Consider the following 25,407-nt stretch of genomic DNA (forward strand, 5'->3'; position numbering starts at 1 on the left):
CTACAGCTTTTTTTGGCTTTTTTACAAGATCATGGCTCAAGAAAAGGATACTATAGCAACCATCAATTTTAATCTGCCTTTTGATTGAAGTTCACATACTCAGAAAATATAGACGATCATATATATTGAATTATAATTCTAAATCAAAAATGCCTGGCTGGTATTCCATTAACCCAATTAAAATTCAACCATGTTCTCAGAAATAAACAAGAACACACCAGCCACCGTTCTTAAACACAGCCCTTTGCAGAACAATCAAAAATTGCACACACTGGGATTGCTTTCCCTGTTCTCTAAATGAACTCAGTCAGTGACAAAAGGTGAATTAATGGGTTACTACAAAGTATTACTGGAAGGGATAGAGAGTAGGAGGAGGTAGAAGGGCAGACAAATGATGAACAGATAACACGAATACGGGGTGCTTGCACCTACCCAGCTCCCTCCCACTCCAGAAGCAGAGCAGTCACATTGCACAAGCCCTGAGTTTGTGTTGACTCAGTGGAGAGGGGATGGAGGGGGAAGGACGTGCAGGGCTGCTGGGTGAAGAGCCAGAGCAGCACTTCTGCACAATACTTTTGTACAGGATGAAAAGAAGGAATTTTCTCTTGTTAATATTGAAGGCCTCCAGTTACTTCTAACGCTGCAGCACTGGAGATGAAGGGCTGTTAATTAAAACAACCCATCTGAAAATCAGTGGGATTTCTACACTAGCTTCAAATTCAGCAGGGGATTACAAGCAGTGCAGAGCAGAAATCGATGAACATTTTTGTTGTCTCTATATCAGAATCTCACCAGACCTGATGTCCTGATGTCACCAAAGAGGTGACATGGTGTTACCCAGCAGGTAAGCCCAGCGAGCCTGTGGTGTCACACAGTTACTTCTTTTCCTGTTCTTACCCTGGCCACAATAGCTGAGGACATCCAGCAGAGTTTTATAACAGATGCATTTTTCCACTCTCTGGCAGCAGTGTAAAGCACTGAATACTTGAGACAAGGGGAAAATACACCCCAAACCTAATCCCCAGAACATATGTGCCTTGTCAGTAATTTAAGGGCTAAATGCTGCATCCTTCCTCTGAGGTAACCTAAGGGAAATCTGTCTTTCTCAGTATCTCTGAATCTGATCCTTCACTAGCAGCAGTCAGACCAGAGTGTGAATGTGCTAACTGAGACATGACAAACCCATGTAACACCTCTTGCTGATATTCTGTTATTCTGTGGTTAAGGCTCACGAGGATTTTTGAAAGGAAGTTTATTTTTGCAAGCTGCTGAGTGCTGAGTATGACATGGGGCAGCTTTCATTTAGGCAAATGTCTTAACTTTGGTTAAGGCTCTTCGACAGACAGGCTATTAATGTGTCATTTACAAGGAAAGCCATGTAGATACACTTGGCTTAGGCTATTCATGTACTTAGTGAAAGTACATGTTGTAGGTTTTAACAAAAAATGGATGGCTATGGTTTGGCACAAAAGAAGAAGGCAGCTTTTTGTCTTGCCAGACACTAGCTCTTCCCTTCTTTTTGCTAAAACGTTTTCAGAGGTCCTGAACAATGCTCCTTATAGATTAGTATTGCTACCTAAAACACAAGGCCTGGTATTCAGCATGACAAATCAGTTTTATGTTGTTCAGGTGTCTATCTCTGCCACTTACATGAAGTGGATGATTATGAAAAAGTTAGCAACCATCATAATGAAATCATACATTATGATAAAACGTGTCACACAGCACTGAAAATTAATCCTGCTGCTAAAGAAATGGAAAATGCACAATAAACACATTACCTGAAATTAAAACTAGTTCTGACCAAATCTCCAGAGCCTTTAAAATTGTAACAATGATTTCCTATTTATATGGACTGCGCGAATTCTCAGGTGATTCCCTGTGGAGATCTGTATGAATACTTTTTCCAGAGCTGAGGAAAGGAAAATAGGTAGCTATAATGGAACTGCAGGAGCAGCCAAGCAGTAGATTGATTCAACAGGAGAAATTCAATGTATCCCAAAGGATTTCCTAGGATTTGCTCTCCTGCTGCTTAGGGCACAATTTGCTGTAATGAGAAACTGTGGATTTTGTTTCAGGTGTGTCAAAGCTTGTAGTGATGACTTGAAGATATAAAGAAAAAGAAACAACTGAAAATCTCTTTTAAATAATGCTACTGCTTGAGGAGAGAATAACGATAAGCCCTCCAAGATGTAAAAAAGGTCAAATATCTCATGAAAATAGTTATTACCTTAAGAGATTCTAATTGGATGCATAGTCGAATCTCTCATCTCCAAACTGCTGCATTAAACAGCTTGAAAACTCTGGTACACTTCAGCAAGCAAAACAGAGAAAGCTTTATTAAATTATCTGGTAAGATTGCACTTGGTCTCACTCTAAGCTCTGCTCTCAGAAATGTCTGCAGAAAAAAAATTCTCAGTTTTCAGTTGTGAAGAACTGAGTTAACAACTTATAAAAAACTCAACCCAAAACAACTGAGGTTTGGGGTTTTTTTAATTTAATAAGGGAACATTTAAACCTGTAGGCTACTCTGTATCTGAAGTATGCCACAAGGCAGAACACTGGCAGGAAACATGTGCTGCTGTAGTACTACATAAGCCCTGTATAAAAGGTTAAGTGGGACCTGCACAACGTGAATTTCATCCTGAAGAAATGTGAAAATTTTTACGCACTCATGTCCTCCTCTATGAAAATGAATACTTATGATGAACACAGAGCTACTCCACAGCTGTGATGTACCATAGCCTATGCAGGTTCTATCAACGATCACGTTTTAGTGAAAGCTCTGAAACACTATGCTTCTCAAGTGAAGCTCTGAGTTTTCTTCAGAAACAGGCTGCCATATGGAATTTCCTTGGGCAAAATGCTGAATGCTGATGGCATCTCCATTTGATTGGGGAAATGAAATGTTCATATTCACAGCAGAACATATTGTCCAGCTCTAGCATAACCCCTCACGCTTCTCAACATCGCACATTGTATTGAAACATCACGTGGTGCACCAACAGAGAGAAAATGGATGCTCTAAAAAAATATCTTACTGAGAATGAACATTGATGTGTGAATGACATTGTACCTGGGCGCTCAGCACAGGCTTACACTTAATTACAAAAAATTCAGAACCCAAAGATGTGAATCTTCTAAAGCTTTTAGAACACAGACCAAAGCAGAAGCACCTGCCCTTTCTCTTCTAGATGACCCAAGTTATATTACAGCTCCAGGTTCCAGTCAGATTTGAGCCTTACCACATGATGTATGGTCTCCTAGACCATCCTTCCTTATGAACAAAAGACCTTCACACTCAGACACCCTCCCAGCACTTAACACAGGAACAAGTACTGATAAGGAGAGAAGAAAAGCAAGGTACTTCACCACCTTGACCTCTTCCTAAAATAAGGACCAGGAGCTTTTTAATTTTCAGTTGAAATTGCATTTCGCAAGACTTTTTTATTCTTTCTGTAAAATCTACGTATAAAGTATATGGAGAATATACATTATTTTAACCAGCTACCTGTCCCTCACTTTTGCCCCACCTCAGCATGAAACACTGATACCCTCATGTCAATGGAGCCTGAAACAGAAAGTCAGTTTCTGGTCAGAGATGGGGCAGCATCTGAACACATGAAAAAGCAAGAAGATAATATCAGTTATTATTATAGTTATTATTATAGTTCCTGTTATCCTTTTATGTGCTTTCGGCCTGACTGTGAAAGCAGAATGAGTGTTCTGCTTCATTCACTAACCTAGAAAGCAATGCAAGATATACACAAGAAATAAAAACAGTAAGAAGCATCAAGATGAAGCACAGTCTTCACTTGTAATGAAGCTCTCTCCCGTCTTTGGGACCAGCTGAACTAATTACATCCCTTACCTGTATGGTTCCAGGGTCCTGCTGCCGTAATACAATGCTTCTTCCCATGATTCAAGGTTAATACAGGCATCCATGGCACAGTCAAGCATTTTCAGCTGATAGATATTCGTGTCTGGTAGATGACCCTTGTTGCTGCTCAAGAGATTCTGGCATCTTGCCAGAACATGCTTCCACTCTGTTATTTGCCTCAGTTAAAGAAATATATTTAATCAAACAAAAATACAACTTCTAAATGCTGTTTAGCAAGGAATAAGAGCCTCAAAGCATTAAAATAGAAAAGCTGCCATCATTCCAGATTCTGCTACAATTCTTGAAAACGTAGTTAAATGCTGAAGTGGTAGCTTAGGTAACTGTGCTTTGTTTACATGTAGCAAAACGATTTCTAAAGAAGGCAGTATTTTAGCCATAAATGGAAAAATACCAGAAATTCAAATAACTTTCATTTAAGTACTGAAACATTATTTACTTAAGATACTCCAGTTCTTAAAGCCAACGGCAAGAGTCCATGGAAATTTCTTTTAAAAAGTCCCAGCAGCTAAAAAAAGAATTTTAAAAAAAATATATATTTTAAAATAATGACTCATTCTTTTATGCTGTCCAATTTTTTAGAATTCTCATGAAATTAGAACTTTTTCTTGAAATTAATTAATTTTCTCCTTGAAACAGTCATGAAGAGCATTGTGGGGTTTTTTTCATGTACAGCTGCACGTTTCATGCATGAAAAGAAAAGCATTACAGTTTTGATGTCTAACTGTAGTTCAGGACTAATGATCTTGGCAGTAAAGGAGATTTTCACCTCCAATGCAACAAGATTTTTTGTGAGTTTGGAATGGAGGAAAGATAACCTTGCACTCACTTTATTTGGATATTCCTTAGCACAAATCTCTTTTTTCATTACATTTTACACTGATTTGACTTCTCTGTGGACCAGATTCTTCTCTCTGACTACATCTAATCTGAACTCCAGAACTTGCAGTTTTCAAATGAGTATTACCACCTGTGATTGTACCCATGGGAGTTCCAGAATGCAGTCTAAACACCAAAAGGATACCACTCACATAAGTAAGAAGAAATGAGATAAAGAAAAAATTAGACTTATAGCAAGAGAAGTGATACACTGGTTGTATTATAGCCCTTTCCACACAATCAGCTCAAGGAAGTCCAGCAGTTATCTTCACAAATTATTGCAAGTACTATTCACACTAGTCCAGCAATGAATTTAAAGTGCACAATGACTGTGATGAAGTAATTAGTGTGTCTTGAACATGGGAATATTTACATACTTAAATTTAAGAATGTGACCACCATGGGCCAAGATTTATAGCATGGTTGTTACAAGGCGAAACTAATTATTTGTGAATTGCTCTCATGCCCTTGGATTGAAAGAGCCATATAAGGGAAGGAATGTGTTATTATAAAATTGCACCTTAACCTTTATATCTTTGGCAAACATCCATGTATTCTTTACAACTGATTAAGGATAAAAACCCAGAAGAATGAGGGATGTTATTTCCACTTGATACAATTTTTGTAGAAAGTACAAACCACTGACATTCTTGAAAGATTACCATTTTAGCTGATGCATAGTATGTCTGCTGTTACTTCTCATTATTCTGCTTTGTTCACTCACTAACAACTGATAGCAGATGTGCTATATAACAAAATCTCCTGGGACCAAATTTGCAGGTATGTAGAACTGCAAAACTAGAAAACCTGCCATCAGCTGCAACAGTACCAAAGAGTTGCCTGTCCTGTCTCTGCCCAGGACTAGAGGAGGACTGACCAAAACAGCTCTAACTTTATATTTAGCATTACAACACCACATCAGTTACAATCAGTAGATATACTGCCAAAGTGTGGGAGTCACCAACTTTCTCAACTGTGGAAACCGTTGGTTTAATTTGTTTAAAAAATTGTGTTTGCAGGAACAAATAACTATGTGCCTCAGTCTGCCAGGAAGGTTTTCTACTCATTATTGGGAAGTGGACAAAAGTCAAGTTCCTTCTTCAATACTGCACTCGCCACTGCATGTCAGTTCACACTGGTATTGTGGTGCAGTGGAAGGAAATATGACACATTTCAAATAGTGCAGGACTGAGAACAGAAGCTGAAGAGACAGCAAAAATAGATTTTTCCAACCAGTCCTGACACCTTCTATTACCATGTGTTTGATTAATTTTCAAGTATCAGTTACATCGGTAATCTTAATTAAAGACAGTTGCAAAATACATTAATGTAATTTCTCCTGCAATTAAATACAAAAACATTAAATAGGACCAGTATTCTGACTGCATAGTTTAAGAATTATTGCAACTTCAGGCTGCATATCTATAATTTACATGCAGGTTGAAACATGGGCCCTGAAGATCTATTTCAGTACTGTCTGTTTCAATCCAGTGACTACAAAGGAATTTAAAACAAAGTATGATTTTGTTTTATTTTGTTTAAAACCATGTGAGATTAAAACAAGGTGAGATGATTGTTTCCCCTTTGTTAAAAAATTAATCTCTCTGGATTAGAAAGAAACAAACTCAGTGTTATGGGTTGGGGTTTTTGTTACTGTATAAATTGTGATCACTTGTTTCCAGCCTGGAATAGCACTATGCAAATTTGCTTTTCATGCTGCCAAAAAGGACTACTGGAAGATTAAATTCATTTAGCTTGAGAGAAAGCCTGTGTTTCTGAAAATGGTAAGGCATCTTGCCACAACAGGTCAAATTCCCAGTCAGAGAAATTCCACTGAATAGACCAAGATAAGAAAGATATCAATAAACCCATAGTTTTCTAGTAAAAAACTCCACCTCTCTTCTGCTCATCATTTCTTGGTTGTTGCTGTTCACTAATTTCTTTAATTGGATTGAATATCTACATGACAGCCATTAGACTCCAGTTCTGTTTATTAGTGCAAGATCATTTCATTCAATTTGCTTAATTATCAATTATTATTATATATTATTATATCTTGTTATAATGATGCTATCATGTCTGCTGTGAACCTGTCTGTGATTATTTCCTTGTTATTGTCATTGCTTTGCAAAGAATGAGAACCTTTAAATATTCACACTGAGAGTAATGGAACAAAGAATTTAACAACATTCCAAATTAAGCTTTCTTTCATTTAGGAGTGGATTTATATGAAACTGTGGGCTGTGATAGCAGAAATCTAAATCAGAGCCAAAATACCCCTTCACATTCTTTGTAGTTACTATCACTGCGACAAATCAGTTCCATTCCAAGTAATCAGGGACTCTATTATTAATTAAGATCTTTACACATTTTAAACATCAAATGGAATAAAAAACATTACAATAAAAAAGGATGTAAATGTAAGAACATTTAATCTCAAGAGATGAACTGCATACTAAGGGGATCTTTTCACAATTGAATGACAGACTGTACCCTGCCACTGAAAGGATACCTTCTTTTGATTTTGGATATCTCACTGCATTTACAGCATCTTTGACTTCTTTCCAGACTTGCTCTTCACCAGCCATTTTCTCAGCATCCTGGTTAATGGAAAAAAATGCATATAATGAGAAAAAGAGTAAAATGAGAATATGCAGTAATGATGAAAAATAGGGTAAAAGGATTTCACTGTTAAAAGCTACGTGTAGAGAGTGTATTGCTATTTCTTGTAAACACAAAAAAACCCATTTCACTGAATTCACACTTACCTTGTTTTTGCAAGCAAATGAGATGATATAAAGAAAAACAAAGGCAAACTTGGAAACATTAAGCACTCCAATCAGATATTAAGTTTGGAACAAGAACTATGATCAACCAGAAGAAAAGAAATAAAAGCAGGTTTTACTATCAAAATGCATTGAAGAGATCAATTTTTTCAAAGACCTGCTACCTAAGACTTCCCTTTAGCACACTGTGAAAGGATTTTGCAAATAATTTTGATTTGTCACATGATGATTATAAAGACAAACAGTGGGAGTTTAGCTTCATCTATTACAGTTATAAACATGAGGTTTCAGGAGAAGTCTACAACTCAGAAAAAAGCTAAACTTTCATTTAATAGAATATTACTATTTCTACCCTAGTCCGCTGGATTCTACAAACAGCTACATTTTCCTATCTCTTTATCATAAAGGAAGCAAAAATTATTAATGGCTACTGCACTAAACAGAAAGTTTCTCATTTCAGCTATGTAGTGGTGACTAACAGAACCTTAGGCAAACTGCTTGGAACAAATGCATTAAAGCATCTACAGATGCAATTAAGCATCTTGTGGGATTTCCAAAAGCATCTAGCTCTTCAATTTCCATTGCCATAGAACATAAATATCTTTAAAAATCTGGCCTGTAATACACTGCAGTTCATTACCGCTCTCTCCTTATAAAAGGCACTGCTACTTTGTCTAAGAGTTTTTTTAAGTGCTAAGTCTTGCAGGAATATTTTAAATTCAGTTCTAAGAAGATCAGCCTTCAGCAGGGATAGAGGCCTGCAGAGGAACAGAGAAGTGTGTTAAAATCTAACCAAGCACTTTGTAACCAACAGATGCTCACCAGGAATCACAGAAGTACCTCCACTGAAAAGCTTGTAATATATAACTGCTTAGAATTGCCTCATTTTCTTATTCCACTGCTCCCCATTTGCCATAAATTCAGAAAAAAAATTAGTGAGATTCAACACTCAGTCTCACATTTAATTTGCAGTTTTGACTTTCCATCTGCTTCATGAAACAGCAGACCTCTGTGGATTCCTGGGATGATTAAATCAAGACTAAATCAAGGTTGTTCTCAGCTGCCCTACCCTTCTGTAGGGCCTAACAAGGAGGGTGGCCTGACCCCACTGAATTTTGAACATGAATTTCCCTTACAATCAATTCCCTGATCAAAATGATCACCTGGAAATAATTTTGTGCAGAGCTGAGTTGCCACCAGCAGGCATAAGGTGAATGTTAGGACAAACCAGCTCATACCACAGAAATTTTATCAACACATGAATGAACCTTGCACAGCCCTCTTCCAGCTTTTCAGTGGATGGACACTGAACCTCTTACTGCCAATGTAACCTCTGCTAGTTTTTATGGACTACATCTACTTCTGAACACAGCCTGTTAACCTGAAACAATCTCTTTAAAACGCCTTTGTGGCTCAAGTGCTGCTCATTGACTCATCTAAACAAGATATCCAGCCCATAAGATACTAATAATGAAGTCTGTGAAGACTTCTGTTTAAGAAGCTACCAAACCAGAAAAAATGTTTTAAGTTATCTTTCTTACTTGCCCAAGTATCATTCAGAGTGTTTCGCTAACATGCTGTAAGCCTAACAACTAACACCTCAGAAAAACAGGAATTGAGAGAGAGATTTATAACTGAAAGAAGGAGAACAACTACGAAGCAAGGCCAAAGAATTTGCACATAGCAAGACTGATGGATGAATGACTAAAGTGTTCACTCAGATGAGATTAATCCTTCTCTGTCTAGTGCAGCTTTTTGAGTTACTGTTGTCTTCTAGCATTTAATTAGCGACATAAAGCAGGGCAAGGTTGGGGTTTCCAACCTTCACACTAGTGCACAGGGTTAAGTCATCACTGGCTTCATATCCAGGTAGAGAATAGAGATGTCTGTTGGACCAATAATCTCCCAGTCCTCTCTGGATTCATGGTGTTTATCCCTTTTGTATGAGAGTTTAGGATGGAGGGAGCTGGGCAGGAGCTCTGGGAAAGATGTGAGTCACAGGTTTCAATTAGATGTTTTCTGTGTTCTCAAGATGAGGCATTTTAGGGATTGGCTGATGTAAGAACAAAGAAAGACATGGCTAGCTTGGCATTTCACACTTCTACTGCTCTTCATCAGATTTCCATATATGAAAGAAGAGCTGTCCTTTCCTAAATGGTCTAGATCTGGGTATGAAGGCTGTTTCCAAACAGGCAGCCAAGTAGGGGCTGCAAAACAACCAGGAGAAGTTGTCACTGGGAACACTGCCTTGCATCCTAATAAACTTTCTCCAGGTAAGTTATTTCCCTCCCTTGGAAAACACCTTGAAAATCGTGGCCATGCGGTATGATTAAGCCAGCTAAAAACACAAAGCTGCCTTGGAGTCAGAATTATGAAAATAATTGACATGATTAAATGTTATACTGAACAGTTTAATTCAATCTAAGAGCATGGCAATAACAGCTACGGGAGATACAGCTTTACATGGAGTAACTCCCTTTCAAGGCATCTCTTTCTAGAACACATTCCCAGTCAAACCTCCAGGTGTGCAGACCTGCCAACACTAAAGACAGACTTTTTTCATTTATAGAAAAGAGCACCAACTGAAGGAAAAAAAGAGGTTTTTGAAAAAGAAGGAAGAGCTGGCAATTTCTGCCTAATTATTTTCCTTATTTCTAACTCTGACACTAAACACAAGAATTTGCTTCTCAGAACAATAAAATATTTTTGTTTTGGTCCATAAAATAATTAAACGATATAGTCTATTCACAAAGCATTAACAAAAGAGAGAGAAATAAGAAAACTGTAGGGTATCTGATGAGGATTGTAACCTGTTTGAAGATTGGTTAAATATAAAATGATCTGCATTTCTAGCTTTAAGTGATAGGAAGTTTTATTATAACTTTTATAATTATAATTTTTATTATAAAGCCTCATCTCCTAAAGCAAGTACAGAAATCAAACACCACAGAAGTAAGCATTTGAAAATAATCACCTGTTCCATTCTCTAGTATTTCTATCTAAGAATTATTTCTCTCCCTATCTTTTCTGCTATTTGAGTTTCCTCAAAACATTCCATCCTTAAAGGAACTCTCCTTGGAAAGGAGTGTAATCTACAAATTCTACAAATCTACAGATAAATGCTTCTCTTTCCTTCCTGTTCCTTCATACCACTCCTCTTCCCCCGATTACTTGTCTGTTTCTTATACTTCCTAAAAGTGCTCCCTGTCCATTAATTTCAGGCACCACTGCTTTCACACACGTTGTTAGTGACCACTGCTCTTTGTGATCCCAGCATTAAAAATCCTGATTTCTAAAAGATTCCCACGTGGACAGCATGTCCTCTGAGAGAAGATATTTCTCTTACCAAAACAAGTACATGCTAACCAGTAAGTACCATTGCCCTCTCCCCAAAAGTGCTCCCACAGCCTCTCCACTGCTCATTCATTGTGTACTGCAACTCCATAACCCTCCTGATTATTGGAAAGATTGATTAAGGACTAGTTCTCCTTTCCTATTTAGGTTACAGTATAGATAAAGACATGGATTTTCAGTCCTCACTACAACATTCATCCTTCTTCTTCTCATAGGTGGAGGTAGAGAAACAAACGCAACATTGCCCACAGAGAGGAAACCATGAAGCTCTCCTCACCTCCCTTCAGAGCAGGGAGAAGTGGTGACCAGAAAATCCAAGTGGTAAATAACCCTTATACTTTTTTTCCTTCCCAGCATTCCTCCTATTTGAAGTGTGTCCAAGGGCATCTTCATTATATGCCTGTTTTCAGTATTCAGGTATCCAGTCCCACATAGGCAGAAATAAGCAGGTATTAGACTTCCAGGCTACCCTTAGATAAGTGAAAAAAAAGGACTGAAGTTTTTCCTGACCATTATCAGCTCTTCTAAATACACAAATGGATTAAAAGAGTGCAATGTAACCACCAGCAAATGTCAGTTTTACAAAGGATAAAAACATATAAACCATAGTTTACATGTTGTATATATAGAAATTAGGGGTCTAACAAGAAATATTATTGAATATGATATTTTTCCAAGATTGAGAAATCACAGTAAATAATAATAGATTTTTCTGAACACAAAATCTATTAAATAATAACAATAACAATAATGATGATGATAATAATAATAATAACAACAATAATAATAATCCTGTGTGACAGCAGCAGATAACCCTATTCTCGTTCTTGGTGGAAGCTTTAACTTTTAAGTTTTCTGAATTGTAATACTTTAACACCTTAAAAGCTGTGGATATCTCAAATACCTAAACATTTCATAGAAATTGTTCTCCATTGCTTATGATTTGCTCAATTTTTAAAAATTTCTAAAATGTAAGCAACTACAGATGTGCATCTGAACAGAACAGAGGAGCTCATACACTTTTAAATATGAGCATGACATTTTAGAACTGATCTCAGATACTCTGAAAGCATAAATAATGATTTTCTATTTCTGATTCTATTTAAAAGTACAGGAGTGTTTGTTTCCAGTAAACTTGGTAGCTCATTGCTAGACAGCAAAGAAAAGCATTAAATGAGTAAAGACACTGCACATCTTCTGAAGTTTCCCTTTTAGAAAGATGAAGAAAAGTGTCAGTGAGAAAATGTAATATGCAAGCTGTGATATTGCAGCTATACTAAATTTCTGACATGAGTTTTTCTGAGCAAAAAAGGGCATGAGGGCCTGCTGGGCAATCACAGGTGCAGGCAGCTACAGACGCAGCAAAAGAAAGCACACGAGTGCTTTCCCAAAATAGCTGAGCTCATCTCCTATGAAACATTTTCTGGATGAAGTTTAAACTCAGAATCTAAGATTTCTCATCTCTTATTCTGAGGACTGTGGTTTAGAGAAGCCTACAGCTTCAGTTGGAGATTCACTCACCTTCAGTCTTGTGAATGTACTTCATTAAGAACTACAAATATGTGAAATTATCAGCGCACACAGTCCTGTCACAATTCAAATTTCCATGTGATTTCTGAAGTTTTAAAAGCTCCTGTGCCCTGCTCCATGAAGAATAATGCCAAGTTCACAAATTCTCCTTTATCTATCCTTTGCAACCCATGTAAGGTTGTCCTCACCAGAAGCCTTGTGTTTTCTGTCGCATGGCTCTGAAGAGAGTGGCTGGGACACACAGCAATTCCAAAGGTACTCTGCAGACAAAAACCACACTGTGCTCCCTGTAAGGCTATTGGGAGGGGGTGAACTTCAACTTCTGAACAATTTGAATTTGTACTTTTTTATTTTTGAATTCTCAGAGTAAAATAAGCCACGTTAGATCTGGATGCCATATTGAATCTGTGCAGTACATTGCTCAGTATTAGACAGGCTGCATTCCCTCATATAATCAATACCAGCTTTTCATGGATTACTGACTCTGGTGTCTGGAAGTGTGTAAGAACTGCACAGGCTAGTAGCACTCTAAATCGTATAAATATTGGAAAATTTAGCACTTCTTCACACCATTTCCATTTAAGTGCTCTACTTAGGCATTGAGATCAAGATGAAGGTTTCCCCAGACCCTGCATACAAGTAATGCAAAAACACAAGCAACTTCACAGGGCAGTATGAATAACCTTCCCTTAACATTATCCAACTTAGTAACAACATTACTATATTTACTCAGAAATTTAAAAGTGACATGAAAAACAGCTGTGGGAAATTTATCAAAATGAGATGATTTCGATAAAGAGAAAATTAAGACCAGCAAGTCTATTTTAAGAAGTCAGTTTAATTTAAGAAAATTAAATGGGACATAGATAAATCCAGCTTAGATTTAATTAAGACAAACTATTACATAAGAGGAGTAAACAGACAAACAATTCTTAACCTCTACAGCTGCAAGTGTGATATGTGTCAGGTCCACAATTCAGTACAGCAGAAAATAGTAATTGTATTTCTGTCAGTCATACTCTATTTTTCTTCATTGCAATCCCATTTCAGCTATTAATTTCAGTGATTCTTTAAGACACACACATTTTTAAACAGCCTTTTCAAAGACCACTGCATCTCTATTTTGTGTGATGCACAGGCAATCTCATAAATATTTTATAGTGAAGAAAATTGACATCATTCTTCCTAGTGACTCCCCTGTTACTCAAGATCCAAGGGTCACATTAGCCTTCTTTGCCAGAAGAAAACACAGTGTTTTCCATTTCTGATCAGACACTCACTCTGAGATTCATTTGATCAAGTGTAGATATTTGGGGCCACCCTTCTATATGACAAAGAAACACTCTCTGAGTGCAATTTTTATTACCCTAAAGCAGGCTTCTAAAATATGTCAGATGAATAACAAAGTGTGTTCATTCTCCTCCATTTTATCCATAAAGAAATCTAGAGCAACTAGCTTAGGTGATCACATTTATCCTGTCTGAGATTTGGTGAAATAAATCATAGCTGTAGATCCCCCTTTCAGATCTAGAACATGTGCTCCACCTTTGCAGTGCATTATATTTCAATATAATTTCAATAGGTCTAATTTACCAGCAATTCCAGTTATTCTGTGTTATTTACCTGTTTTCAGAAATGTTCATTATTCTCTCAGTCTTTGTCATCCATTAATTTTGCAATTACTTCCACTTAATTAATGAAAATGCTGTATCCTGTACAAAGAGGGTTATTATGGGCACACTTTGGAATTATTTGGTAAGCATTATATATAACTGATCATTATGGCAATGTAATATTTAAGTGTGTTGTCAGAACAAACTTTAGAGTGTATATTTATTTAGAGTGCACATATATATAAATTCCTGTAGTAAGAGAAAATACACCAAAAAAGGCTCAAAGATTTTATTAGTATTGAACATCAGAGCCCAGTGGAAATTCTTTAAGCCCAATAATGCTCATAGATCAAGTGTTGTTATTAGAACTTTTCTGTTTTACATCCACTCTTTGTGATAAAAATCTCAACAAATAATGTTACAGACAGAATTTTCTCTCTTAAAAAATAGTATAAAAGGATGCTAGGATACTTAGCAAGGAAGCAAGATAGCATCAAAAGACAAGTCTGTCAAAATATAATCAATACACAGGGCTAAGCAGCTAAACTACATCATAGCATCTTGCTACCTGGAGAATCCTCAAATGAAAGGCACATATTTAATGTGTTCTGAAGTAATTTCATTTAAGTGTAGGTCATTCTGGTTGCTGACCAAAACATTTACCATATTTATTTCTAAACTGGGTCCCTTATATACTACTACTTTTTTTTGAGTCACAATTGCACAGGGGCTATCCTTTGTCACACACAGCTCAGGCCCCCGGGGATGACTGACACTTTGCAAGACCTCAGTGCCTACCCCCAGTCAGGATGATGAGCAACAGGACCGAGTTTTGTGTTTGTAACAGCACTGCCTTTATAAACCTCCCTGTGTCAGGAGCCTAGGGCCGACTGCACAATTCCCATCCAAGCTGCATAGGTTACAAGCAGAAATAAAAACTGATTGGACAGTGGGAAGACCAATAAATAGAAGTTCACTATTTATCAACTCATAAAAACCAGAAGTGAGGAGAAGCAAAGGAAATTACAGCTTAACATGAATGAAAGAGGGCCTTATGCCAGATCACCCAAAAATTCTTGTCACGTTTGTAATTCCATTGTAATTTCCACCATCAGTACAAAAATAAACCCTGTGTGTAGTTCATTTACCTGAGCAAGGATACCGTTCAGCCTAATCCCTAGCAACAGTGAGACTGGTATTTCACAGTCAGTCTTACACGTTATGCATTTGTTAAGGCAATCTCTAGGCATCTCTTAGCACACAAACTGACAGCTATAAGGCAAATCTTCTTTACTCCTTAATTCTGCAACCTGTGGAGATATGGAGTGCCACTGAGTGCATTTAGTGGCTCAGGAGAGATCTGTAGGTCCAAAATCCTCAGAATTTTCAGTTATTCACAACGTATAATCCAATCCACATTCATCAGTTCACTGAAATACGCGCTTAAGTTTAAAAGCATATATAAATCCCATTGAAGTTAATTTCTATGCAAATGACCAAATTCTTCACTAAGTAGAAGCATAGTTACTTATGAATTTCAAAGTATGCTTCAGTGATCTGAAGAACTTGTGCCCATTGAATTATTGCTTCTCACTGAAGATATACTGACATTAATTTAGATACTGTATTTGAACACTAATATCAAAACAATTTAATATCTTAATGCATGAGGTACACCATGATAAAATTGTAGTGATAGTAATTCTGGTTTTTGATGTACACTGCAATGTAAAAAAATAGTATTTACTTCAGCATATGCTTTCTGAATGAATGGGTGTGAAATACAGGAAGTTGATTGTTTAGAAAAGAACATGGAACATGACTAAGCTCATAGATAGTTGATCAATCCACTCCACCCCTTAAAATATTTGCTGGGTCTCAAAATTCCTAGAGTGCTGATAAAAGCTGGTTGCCTAACTCACTAGTATGCTTCTTGAATATTTAGCATCAATACTCAAATCCACACTCTCACAAGTTTTTTAAGGTCAGGAATAAAGGAGGTTGAATTAATTTTTTACAACTGCAGCTCCTTGAGTGAGTACAATACCTGGAGTTTCCTCCTCTAGAATTTTGCCAACATATTTGACTGCTAGATTAATATTAGTTTGCTATAACCAAAGAAGAAATTTGCAAATACTTAGAAAAGATGATGTATAGTGTTTTAGTAATTTCAAGAACTTCTTTGAGGAATTATTATTGACTATTCTCTAACATGAATTTAAACAGTAAAGGTTCTTCCAGGGCTTAAAGGAAGCAGCCAGAAACACTCCATAAGGCAAATGAGTGGTTGAAACAGTTTCCAACACCTTTCTTGCACTCTGTTGTTCTGATTCAGTAATACAAACATTTAAGTCATTTTCACAAAAAATAGGAAACAAAGTGAAAAGGACATTCTCTAAAATGTCATAATGTCATGGAAACTATTATAAGACCCTTATGAGACCCTTGAGGCCTTTATGTACTATTTTGATAGCTACCATGCAGCTGGTTCCTGCTGCCTGCCAGTGTTAGAAGTACTCACATGCCTCAGCAATCAATGGTGATGGGCCAAGGTGACTCAAAGCAAGGAGAGGTAGCCTACATCACAAAACATGTACTGAAAAGTAGACATCTTGACTTACCTCAAAGCAACTGTTTATGGGACCTGATGCAACAAAATAATTTGGTGATACATAATCTACACTGGATTTACAATTTTCCAAAATAGTTCACAGTACCAGTAATCTATTTCTCTATGTCTTGATAAGTACTCTAAGTAATTTACTCATTGCTTGAAAACACACTGTTCCAAAATATTTTTCCAGCCAGATGGATGAGTGCTGCCATTCCAAAAAAAATACCCTCAAAGCTTTTTAACATTTCTTTTGCAGGTCAGGGTTTGGGGCAGGGGAGAAGCACCTCACTTTATATGGACCCCCACCTTCATTAACCAAATACAGTGTAGTAGCTACAGAACCTTACAGTATCTTTCTCCACGATACAAAATGTCTATAGATTCAAACTACTGTATTATTAGGCAGTAGCTGGAATCACATCTAAAGCTCTCAAAGCTTGGAAGGATTTCTTTTGTGCATGGGAATGACGCGAGTTTTACATTAAGCTAGAAATACTTCGAAGGTAAAAATTTTGTTGTCTAGATATTGTCAAAGGAAATGCAGGAGCTTTAGTTTATATCAACACTAAGACAAAGATTCATACCATAATCAATGTGATGCAGCAACATATTTTTCTTACTTATGGTGTTCAGATAAATCTTGGACAGAATTGTGACACAGTTTTACTACAGTCCCCAGTTCAAATCACTGCTTATGGTATAATCAAGGACTTTCATACAATACACTGAGAAATCCTGTGGAAAACAGCAGGATATCCTGCAGTGGGTCAAAAAAACTACACAATCCTCTGATGTAACTCTTGTGGCTGGAGTACATACAGCCTTCTAAAGCCTGCTGTCTTTTACATACAAAAAAGTTTCTTTTCCTGCTTTAGAATAAAGCTCATAAATACAAAATTTATAACTACAACTTTAGTTATTGCATTGTTGTGACATTAATTAAATTATGGCAAGAAGCTGATATGGCACATTGTTTATCATAGCAATTTTTCAAGCCAAAGCATTTAGTCTGCAGTTTTAAAGTCTCAAAAATTATAGGCTTTCTTGTTATTCAAATGAGCTCATTCTTGCTTTAATACACCTCAGAGAATATTAGTTAAGGACTGGAACTGATTTAGGCACCAAAGAGCGTGATTCTGTCTTTCTCAGTCTATGGTGCTTCCTATGAATTCAGCCAGAACCTCAAACTTTGAGTTATTACACTGTCAAAAAGCAATTAGAATGAAGTCATGATACCTGATGACCTTGCCACAGAGTTCTAAATCAGTCAATCAACCTTTGAAAAATAAAATTTGGCTTGCAAAGAGTGTCTAAAAGTTTAGAGGCAGCTGGCTGGAAAGCTATCTCTCTTAATTTAAATAAGCCTAGAGTGAAAGATGCACTTTCACAATGTGGGATGGGAAATAGCAATGTGAGTCTTTCTATTAAGTTTCATAGTGAGATATACTAAAGAATAACTCATATCTTTTAATGTTACTTGTATAATGGGCATTTCAGTATCTAATTTATGGAGGGAGCCATGAAATAGGGCTTCACATTACTTTACAAAGGTCACAAAACAAATAGCAGTGAAAGAAGACAACCCCCACCATGTACTGGATGTGGAACATATTGTTCATTAAATAGGAAAATCTTTAAAACTGTCCTTGCATGTTCCATATATGTACTTCTGCACATACATATGCATACAATACTGCTTTTCCCATTCAGAGCTGTGTTTGTCCAGTGTTGGTATATGACCACTTCACCACAAAAAGCAATCACAGTGAAATGGTTCCCAGAATATGCTGTTCTTACAAGAGAGAGAATAGTTTAGTTCATAGATTTAATGATGGGTAGATTATCAGATTAAAATCAGGACTACTAGACTAAATTTTTCCCAGACTTTTAAAAGCCGTTATTGACCCATATAAGGCAAACCATGTTCATACTTATGGGCTCAATGTGCAAAACCTGCTTAACATAACCAGTCATTATTCCTCTTCTCTGACTGGAATTTTCAGAAAACTAGGACAATAGGCAGTGCAATGAAGCTACTTTACATCTTTACACCTACTGTATTTGCAGTATTTATTTCTAGTAATTTCTGAGCATTGGATTGGCAGTAAGTGATCTCAGAAAAAAAATAAACTGTAAGAAAGGTAAGATTTATCAGGACAATTTTTTTTGGCTAAGAAAAATGAAACAAATGACAAATTTCTGAGCATCATAAAGAATATAGTATACAATCAGGATGGTGTTAAGAACCAGAAATTTGGAGTATGCAGAAAGCATATTCAGAATTGGAAGAGAAAGACGCAGAATGCACTGGTATGAAGGAGAATCACAAGAACCATAGTTGAAAACATTTCTTTAGAATAAAAAAGGCTCCTATGCAGTAGAATTGGGTGATGTCTTCAAGGCAATGTCTTCAACAAGGAATGAGTTAAAGATGACAAAAACTTAAGCTGAAATTACTTGAAGATGGCATATTGCAAAAAAATTTCAGTGAGCTAATAAAATTGTGTCCTATTTTAAGTAATTTGCTCATAAAGAGTAGAGTACTTTTCCACCTTCTTTCCTTCCTCCATGTTGGTGTGATTTTAGATTGTTTATTGACTTTCATGTTGCTATTATTTATAAAACTTATAAAATATTATTATAAATAATATAAAATATTATTATAAAATTTACAAAGTAGCAGAATCACAGCTACACTGTTTTGATGGTTTTTAGACTGCACAGAGTAAAGACAGTATTTATCCCAAAAGCTGAGAGTCTAAGACCAGATAAAATAATAAAGGAGGGTTCAAAATATACAGCATGCCTGCAAGGGCTGACTTTATGGTCAGCCCATATAATTTTGCTGTCCTGGTTTCAGTCTTTAAAGGTAAATGATAAATTGCTTTACTGTCAAAAAGGATTTAGCTTACATACAGAGAAAGGTATTTCCACTCACATTCTTCTACTTTTTCTTTAAAATTCATAGCTCATTAACATGTACAGGTGGAAAGAAAAAGATCCAAGCTCCTATTTCTAGCTGATTTGGAGCACGAATATAGAAGACAGATACAGTGCACATCCTTGACTCACCTGAACCTCACCCATTGTCTGAAGCACTAAAAGAGTTGTGGGGTTCCCTTACCCCACAGGGTCTGCTCTAATACCTAGGAAAAAATGTCATTCTGGCTCTGATGTAGATATTATTTTGTCCAAAGTGGATGACTTTCAACCAGAGAGGTTTTTGTATCCTGAAAATTGAAACTCAGTCAGCCCAGAGATCTGCAGTTTAAAGTTGCAACATCCATTTTGGTTTTTTTAATGACTTGAGGAATCTGAATTGAATCCTATCGTATTTCAATCCAATTACCTAATTAGTGGGATTTTAAAAGATTGAACACACTGCAAAATAGAAAAAAGTGACTGATAAACAGATCAAGAAAATGCATCCAAAATAAAGATTTTTTCCCTAAGGTACTACTGCTATTAGAAACCACCTTGACAGGCTGAAACATACAAGACCTTGTAGGAACCTCAGATTCCTGCAATCTGAGATTCAAGCTCAGATAATGCAATGATTAGCTTCTATACATGTTTACAAAAAAACAGTCTCTCCAAAATCATCACAGGAAAGTGTTTGGAAAGTGATTTGTCTGATACAGCCTTATATTTAAATTACCACTGTTTTTTTCCTGAATATTTTACGTCTATTTTATATTGCTAATCCAGAGTAAGATTTTTCTTATTTCAGCTTGTCATTCAGCAGAGACCAAATAGTGACTGCTATAGGAATGACAACATCTGAAAAAAGAAATCCTACCAGTAATAGGTAGTTCTAACATTCCCAAAGAAGCTGGACATCCAGAACGAATAGATCCAGAAGGATCCAGGCACTTAAATGTAGCTGCAACAGCCAAAGAAAGTGATGAGAATGCACTCTCTTCCCTTGGCAAAAAAAGTGTTTCTTCTTAAAACATCTGCCAGAAGATTTAAGTTTCGTATGAAATGGCTGGGTCTGAAAGGAATGGGATTCTGCTCCCCTCAGATGAGCATAAAGCCAGACTCCCAGGAGAGTGCCACACACCCACCTTCTGTGTTTGCTTTAAATATGAACTCAGTGGACCAAACTGATACAGGTTGCCCTATTAAGGATCTCCTGAAAAGGCAAAGAATTTACATACATCTTTCAACTCATGTCTATTTATAAGAACAGCCAGATCTTTTCCATGACCTTGACAACCCAAGTGAGCTCCAGCTGGATGCTGCCAAGTGGTGACCAGAGCACACTGAGGCAGTCCCAAAGCAACTGGGATAGGCAAGCTGTCATGGAAAAATGATCACAGCACATTTGTCAGTGTCTTTGGAACTGCACTTTTGTGGAAAAAAAAGACAATGTTGAAAGATGGAAGGAGCCTCATAAGTCATGTAAGAAACATTAAGAAGCTGAAGACATGATGCCTTTGTTAATTATCAAGAGATCCCAGAAATTAGAAGCAGCTGCCTTGTTTTTTACTGTCATTTTTTGCACTAGAAAAATAAAAGCCCTCTGTCCTTGGCTGTTTGGAAACCCATCCCAAAAGGGTAAGATCCTCTGAAAGAAACAGAAGAGTGTTAGTCTGGCTGCTGGATTTCAGGAATGAATCCAGGGTTTATGTCACTACCAAATGCTTTGCCGGAGGGAAGAAATAGCCAGCCACCTATGGAGAGAAACAGCGTCGTGCCCCAGCTAGCTCCAGTTACTGCCACTGACTTTTGTGGGCACTGGCAATACTGATGTTGGGCTGGACAAGTAGGTGGGTGAAACATGACTGATCTCTGGCTTGGTGTCACACTGTAGTTTGTTTCAAAGGCAATTCTAGTGGCAAAACAGTAAAAAGGATGAGGAACAAACAAGTTCTACAATTAACTATTGCAAACTCTGTATTTTGATAGAAAATTAACTCAATCAGCATTCTTTTGGAACACAATCCTGATAATTTTTTTTTTAACACACTGTTTAGTATGTTGGTACTTAGCAAGTTTTTTAGAATCATGACTAGAGAAACAGATGCTCCTAGTTTTTTCTTTGCTTTGATCACAGTGTTTTATGTTCAGTTAGCTGTATAAAGAGACTTGTTTTCAACAATCCTATTTAATCCTTGCTTCCCAGGTTTCATCTTTTGAATTAATTTGGAGGTCTTGTCTTTCATATTGTCCTTGGGAAGCTCAGTGAGAATGTAAATGTCTAAAAATAAATAAATATTAGGAAAACTGGGACACAAACTCATGGAACTTGACAACTCAGCAATTTAAAAAAGCACTTCTTAACACATAATTTTGTGTTTCCTGTGTCCTAAATATATGATCCCTGAGGGAGGGGTGACATTTTTGTACTAACACCAGTACCGTGATCTTGCATGAAGCCTTTACATCCTAATGAAAAACAACAGTCAATAATAATACTCTTCATGTAACAATGCCTCTGTAATTGAAGCACATTTTCTTCAAAGGTATTGCTGAGAGCAAACACAAAGATCAAAGGTGAAAATGTTGTATAATGTATCTTTGCACATATTCAAGTCTCTTTCAGGAAACCTGGTGAGGCAAATCAACCACAGACACATACTGTAGCAACTAATTTGATCAATTTACTTACATTTGATGAAGCTCTAAACTACAGTTGTGTTGTTCCCTCTGCTAGAACAATAATGTCAAAAGTTCACATTCAGGAACTTATTTTGGGGGGCTGGGGTTATAACAGACCTGGTGGATATATATAATAACAGGTAAAGAATTGCAGGTGGTATTTTTATGTAGAGGTTGATAGCTTGGCTGCTGTTCAGGTGACCTGATTTTGAGAACCCTTGAATTGGAAACTGGACTTGTGATGTTCTCTACCATAATTCAAGCTGCAATATAAAGCTGCAAAGCAAAAAAAAAAATAAAAAAAAAATTAAAGGAATAACATGCTTACTGGTGTTATGCTGTTATTAACTTCAGCAACTTTCAAACACTGGCCAAATATAAAAATGATTCAGAGTCAAGTCCATTGCTTTTGACCTTGTAATAAATAAAAGCTTTCCAAAAACTAAGCTAGACTGAAATATTAAATCCCGGCTCCAAAAGTGAAAGACGACTCATAACAAAGCCATTCTATAAGCACTAATGTCCCTGAAATCCTTGGCTGAAAATACACAACATGAACAATTCTCTGGCTCATGACTGTGGAAAAAACTGCTCTTCATTTAAAATGTTTGTCATCAATGTAAACCCATCTTTAATTATAATTAATGTAAGGGGCTTTTATGTGCTGGAATAGCAATATGTTGGCAAGAGTTCAGCTTGGCACACATTCCTGAATCACAGTGGAGATTGATCTTAAAATGGAGCAAAGAAAAATGTGTAAAGCTATCAAAGACACAATGAACTGAAGACAATACAGTAGCTATAATTTGAAGTATTGACAGACAGGAAGTATCCTATGAGTGACTTTTAGGAAGACATACTTTTTTCCCCCTCTTTTAGTTCCTGATTTGTTTTTTTCTAAGTTTGGACAAAAGTCTTGATTAGACTTGTAGTTAATGCCATTCAATTTGTCAGGAAATGAAGCAGCAAAAGTTTCACCTCCGTCTTATCTTAACCAGCTTACAGTGGCGAATTTGTACTAGCCAGGCTGCTCGACCAGCTGATAAAAGACACTGGCCAGCATTATAATATGTCCTTAGAATTAAAATGCAGCTCACATTGAGGCTAAGGCACCAAAAATTATTTAAGATCCCCAGCTCAGCTATTGCCACTGTTTGCTTCTCTTTTCTCATCCCTGATAGCAGCTATGCACCTAGATTATTCCATGGCTGTGCTCACAGTTGGAGAGGAAGATAAAGAACTACTACTGTATAGCAAAGATTCACTCTGAAGTCCTTTCACCAGCAGTGACCAGTGAGGAACATTTCCTCTCATTTTGCATGCAGTGCCACTGTAATTGCTCAGCCATGGAGCTCTTCCCTTGGTCTGGGGCTGTGTCTGCTCACACTGAGTGCCAGTGTCTATCAGTTGATGCTAAAATTCAGTAGCTTTGGCTTCAGCGAGGGTCCCTGCGGTTGGGCTGCAGCCTGCTTCATGACACTTGAAAATGTACCCTTTGCCATATTAGAGCCTCAGATCCTGATAATTGTACAAGGGAACTGTATATATCTAGGCAGTGTTGTAACTGCACTCTGGTTATCCACGTCAGCTAGCACAGAAATGTAATCATGTCAGTCTTGATTTTGTATTTATATATATTTCATGGAGCAGAATCATTTATCTCACCAAACTTTATCTGTCTAAAGAGTGGGCAATTTACTTGAAGGCATTCCTTTAACCTCTTTTATCCAGTCCAATTTTCATGGATTTCTACTGAAGATGGTATGAATGAGCTGCTTTTCTTTGCTCTTGGTATGAGGGAGGCACAAATCACACAAATAAACCCCAAACTATTCTGCTTCAAGGAATTATTCTCATTTAAACAAATCCATCACATAAAGCTAAAAGACCTTAGAAAATACAGCATATTTCTTTATTATCCTTTGGGCACCAGGATACTCAGCAGAAGTACAAATTACCTATAAATTGTCTTCTCACTGCATTTGTACAGACTGAAAAAAACAGAGCTTCATATAACATTCACAAAAATGATCCCCAATACAGACAGTCAGATCTGTTTTCTAGTCAGAAGCCTATTGAGTTCCAGTTGAAATGGTAGCTTCCTACCAATTATGAAAAATAAGTGTTGGACCTTAGAAAACAAAGGTTACTCTTGAATATAACAAATTTCCTAAGGCCACTTGCCGTCAGTAACTGACTTGAGAACAGAAATTTGATACTATCTTCCTTTTCCACTCAGGCATTTAACACTAAATGAACAAGCCTTTAAAAAATACAACAGGAAACATAAATTTCATTGATAATTATCTTGCCAAGCATTTTTATAAATATGAATAAATAAGGATGCATGTAACTAAGTACAAATAAACATAAGGTTTATGGGCCCTTCATATAAACTTGTAACATACATTTCCCACGGGATTTGCAGGATCACTTTTAAAACATTACAGAAGATGCAGAATAAAACTACAGTGCAAGTCACTTGACTTAAAACTTTACTATAAATTGATGTGAGCATCTTGAGAGCTTTCACTGGTCCCTAGTATGTGCTCAGCAGCTTGCAAGCACACTCCACAGGACTGGAGTAGCACAAACTCTATTAATGGTTGTGTAAGTGTCTAGAAATGCAATTTCAAAAAGGGTTCCAGCTTTTTTGATGAGATGACTGCAACTGAAAAAAATTCCCAATACACAAGAACTTACTTGAATGGATAATGCATTTCTGTAATTTGCCTTTTTACCTATAAGAAAGATATATGATATGAATTGCTGTTGACTAAACTTTTTTTCTGCAAAGCAATGTTGTAAAGTGGGAATTTACTATTAGCTGACTATATTGAGTCACAGTATTGACTCTGCCACTCTTGATGACCCAAAGTCACAGCTCTTGCCTATTCTATCGACAAAGATTTTTCTTTTAAAAAAATTTCTAAAATGACTTAGAAATTTGACACAGTATTAGGGATAGTTCAGCAGGGATGTCTTGAATAACTTTGTCAATTTTAGGCATCTAAATCTAGACATTTTGTAGTTTTAAACCCCAGAATTTCCATAAATATGACCTCCTGATGTGGCTGTAGTGTTACATGACTCGCAGCTTACCAGCAGTGACTGAGATAAATGGAAAAA

General features: G+C 36.7%; 1 protein-coding gene across 2 annotated transcripts in view; it reads right to left on the minus strand.

The window, feature by feature from the left end:
• SMYD3 (SET and MYND domain containing 3) overlaps nt 1-25,407 on the minus strand; it is a 400,426-nt gene that overhangs the window by 42,772 nt on the left and 332,247 nt on the right. For both annotated transcript variants that reach the window (XM_005526874.3, XM_088052979.1), the window contains exons 9-10: nt 7,290-7,377; nt 3,872-4,046 (exon numbers count right to left, since the gene is read on the minus strand). In XM_005526874.3, coding sequence (XP_005526931.1) covers nt 3,872-4,046; nt 7,290-7,377 — 263 coding nt within the window. The remainder of the gene's footprint in view (nt 1-3,871; nt 4,047-7,289; nt 7,378-25,407) is intronic.

The sequence above is a fragment of the Pseudopodoces humilis genome, chromosome 3 (genome assembly GCF_049639895.1).
Source record: "Pseudopodoces humilis isolate 2021_Gansu_Grassland_sample_001 chromosome 3, ASM4963989v1, whole genome shotgun sequence".
Taxonomy (NCBI): domain Eukaryota; kingdom Metazoa; phylum Chordata; class Aves; order Passeriformes; family Paridae; genus Pseudopodoces; species Pseudopodoces humilis.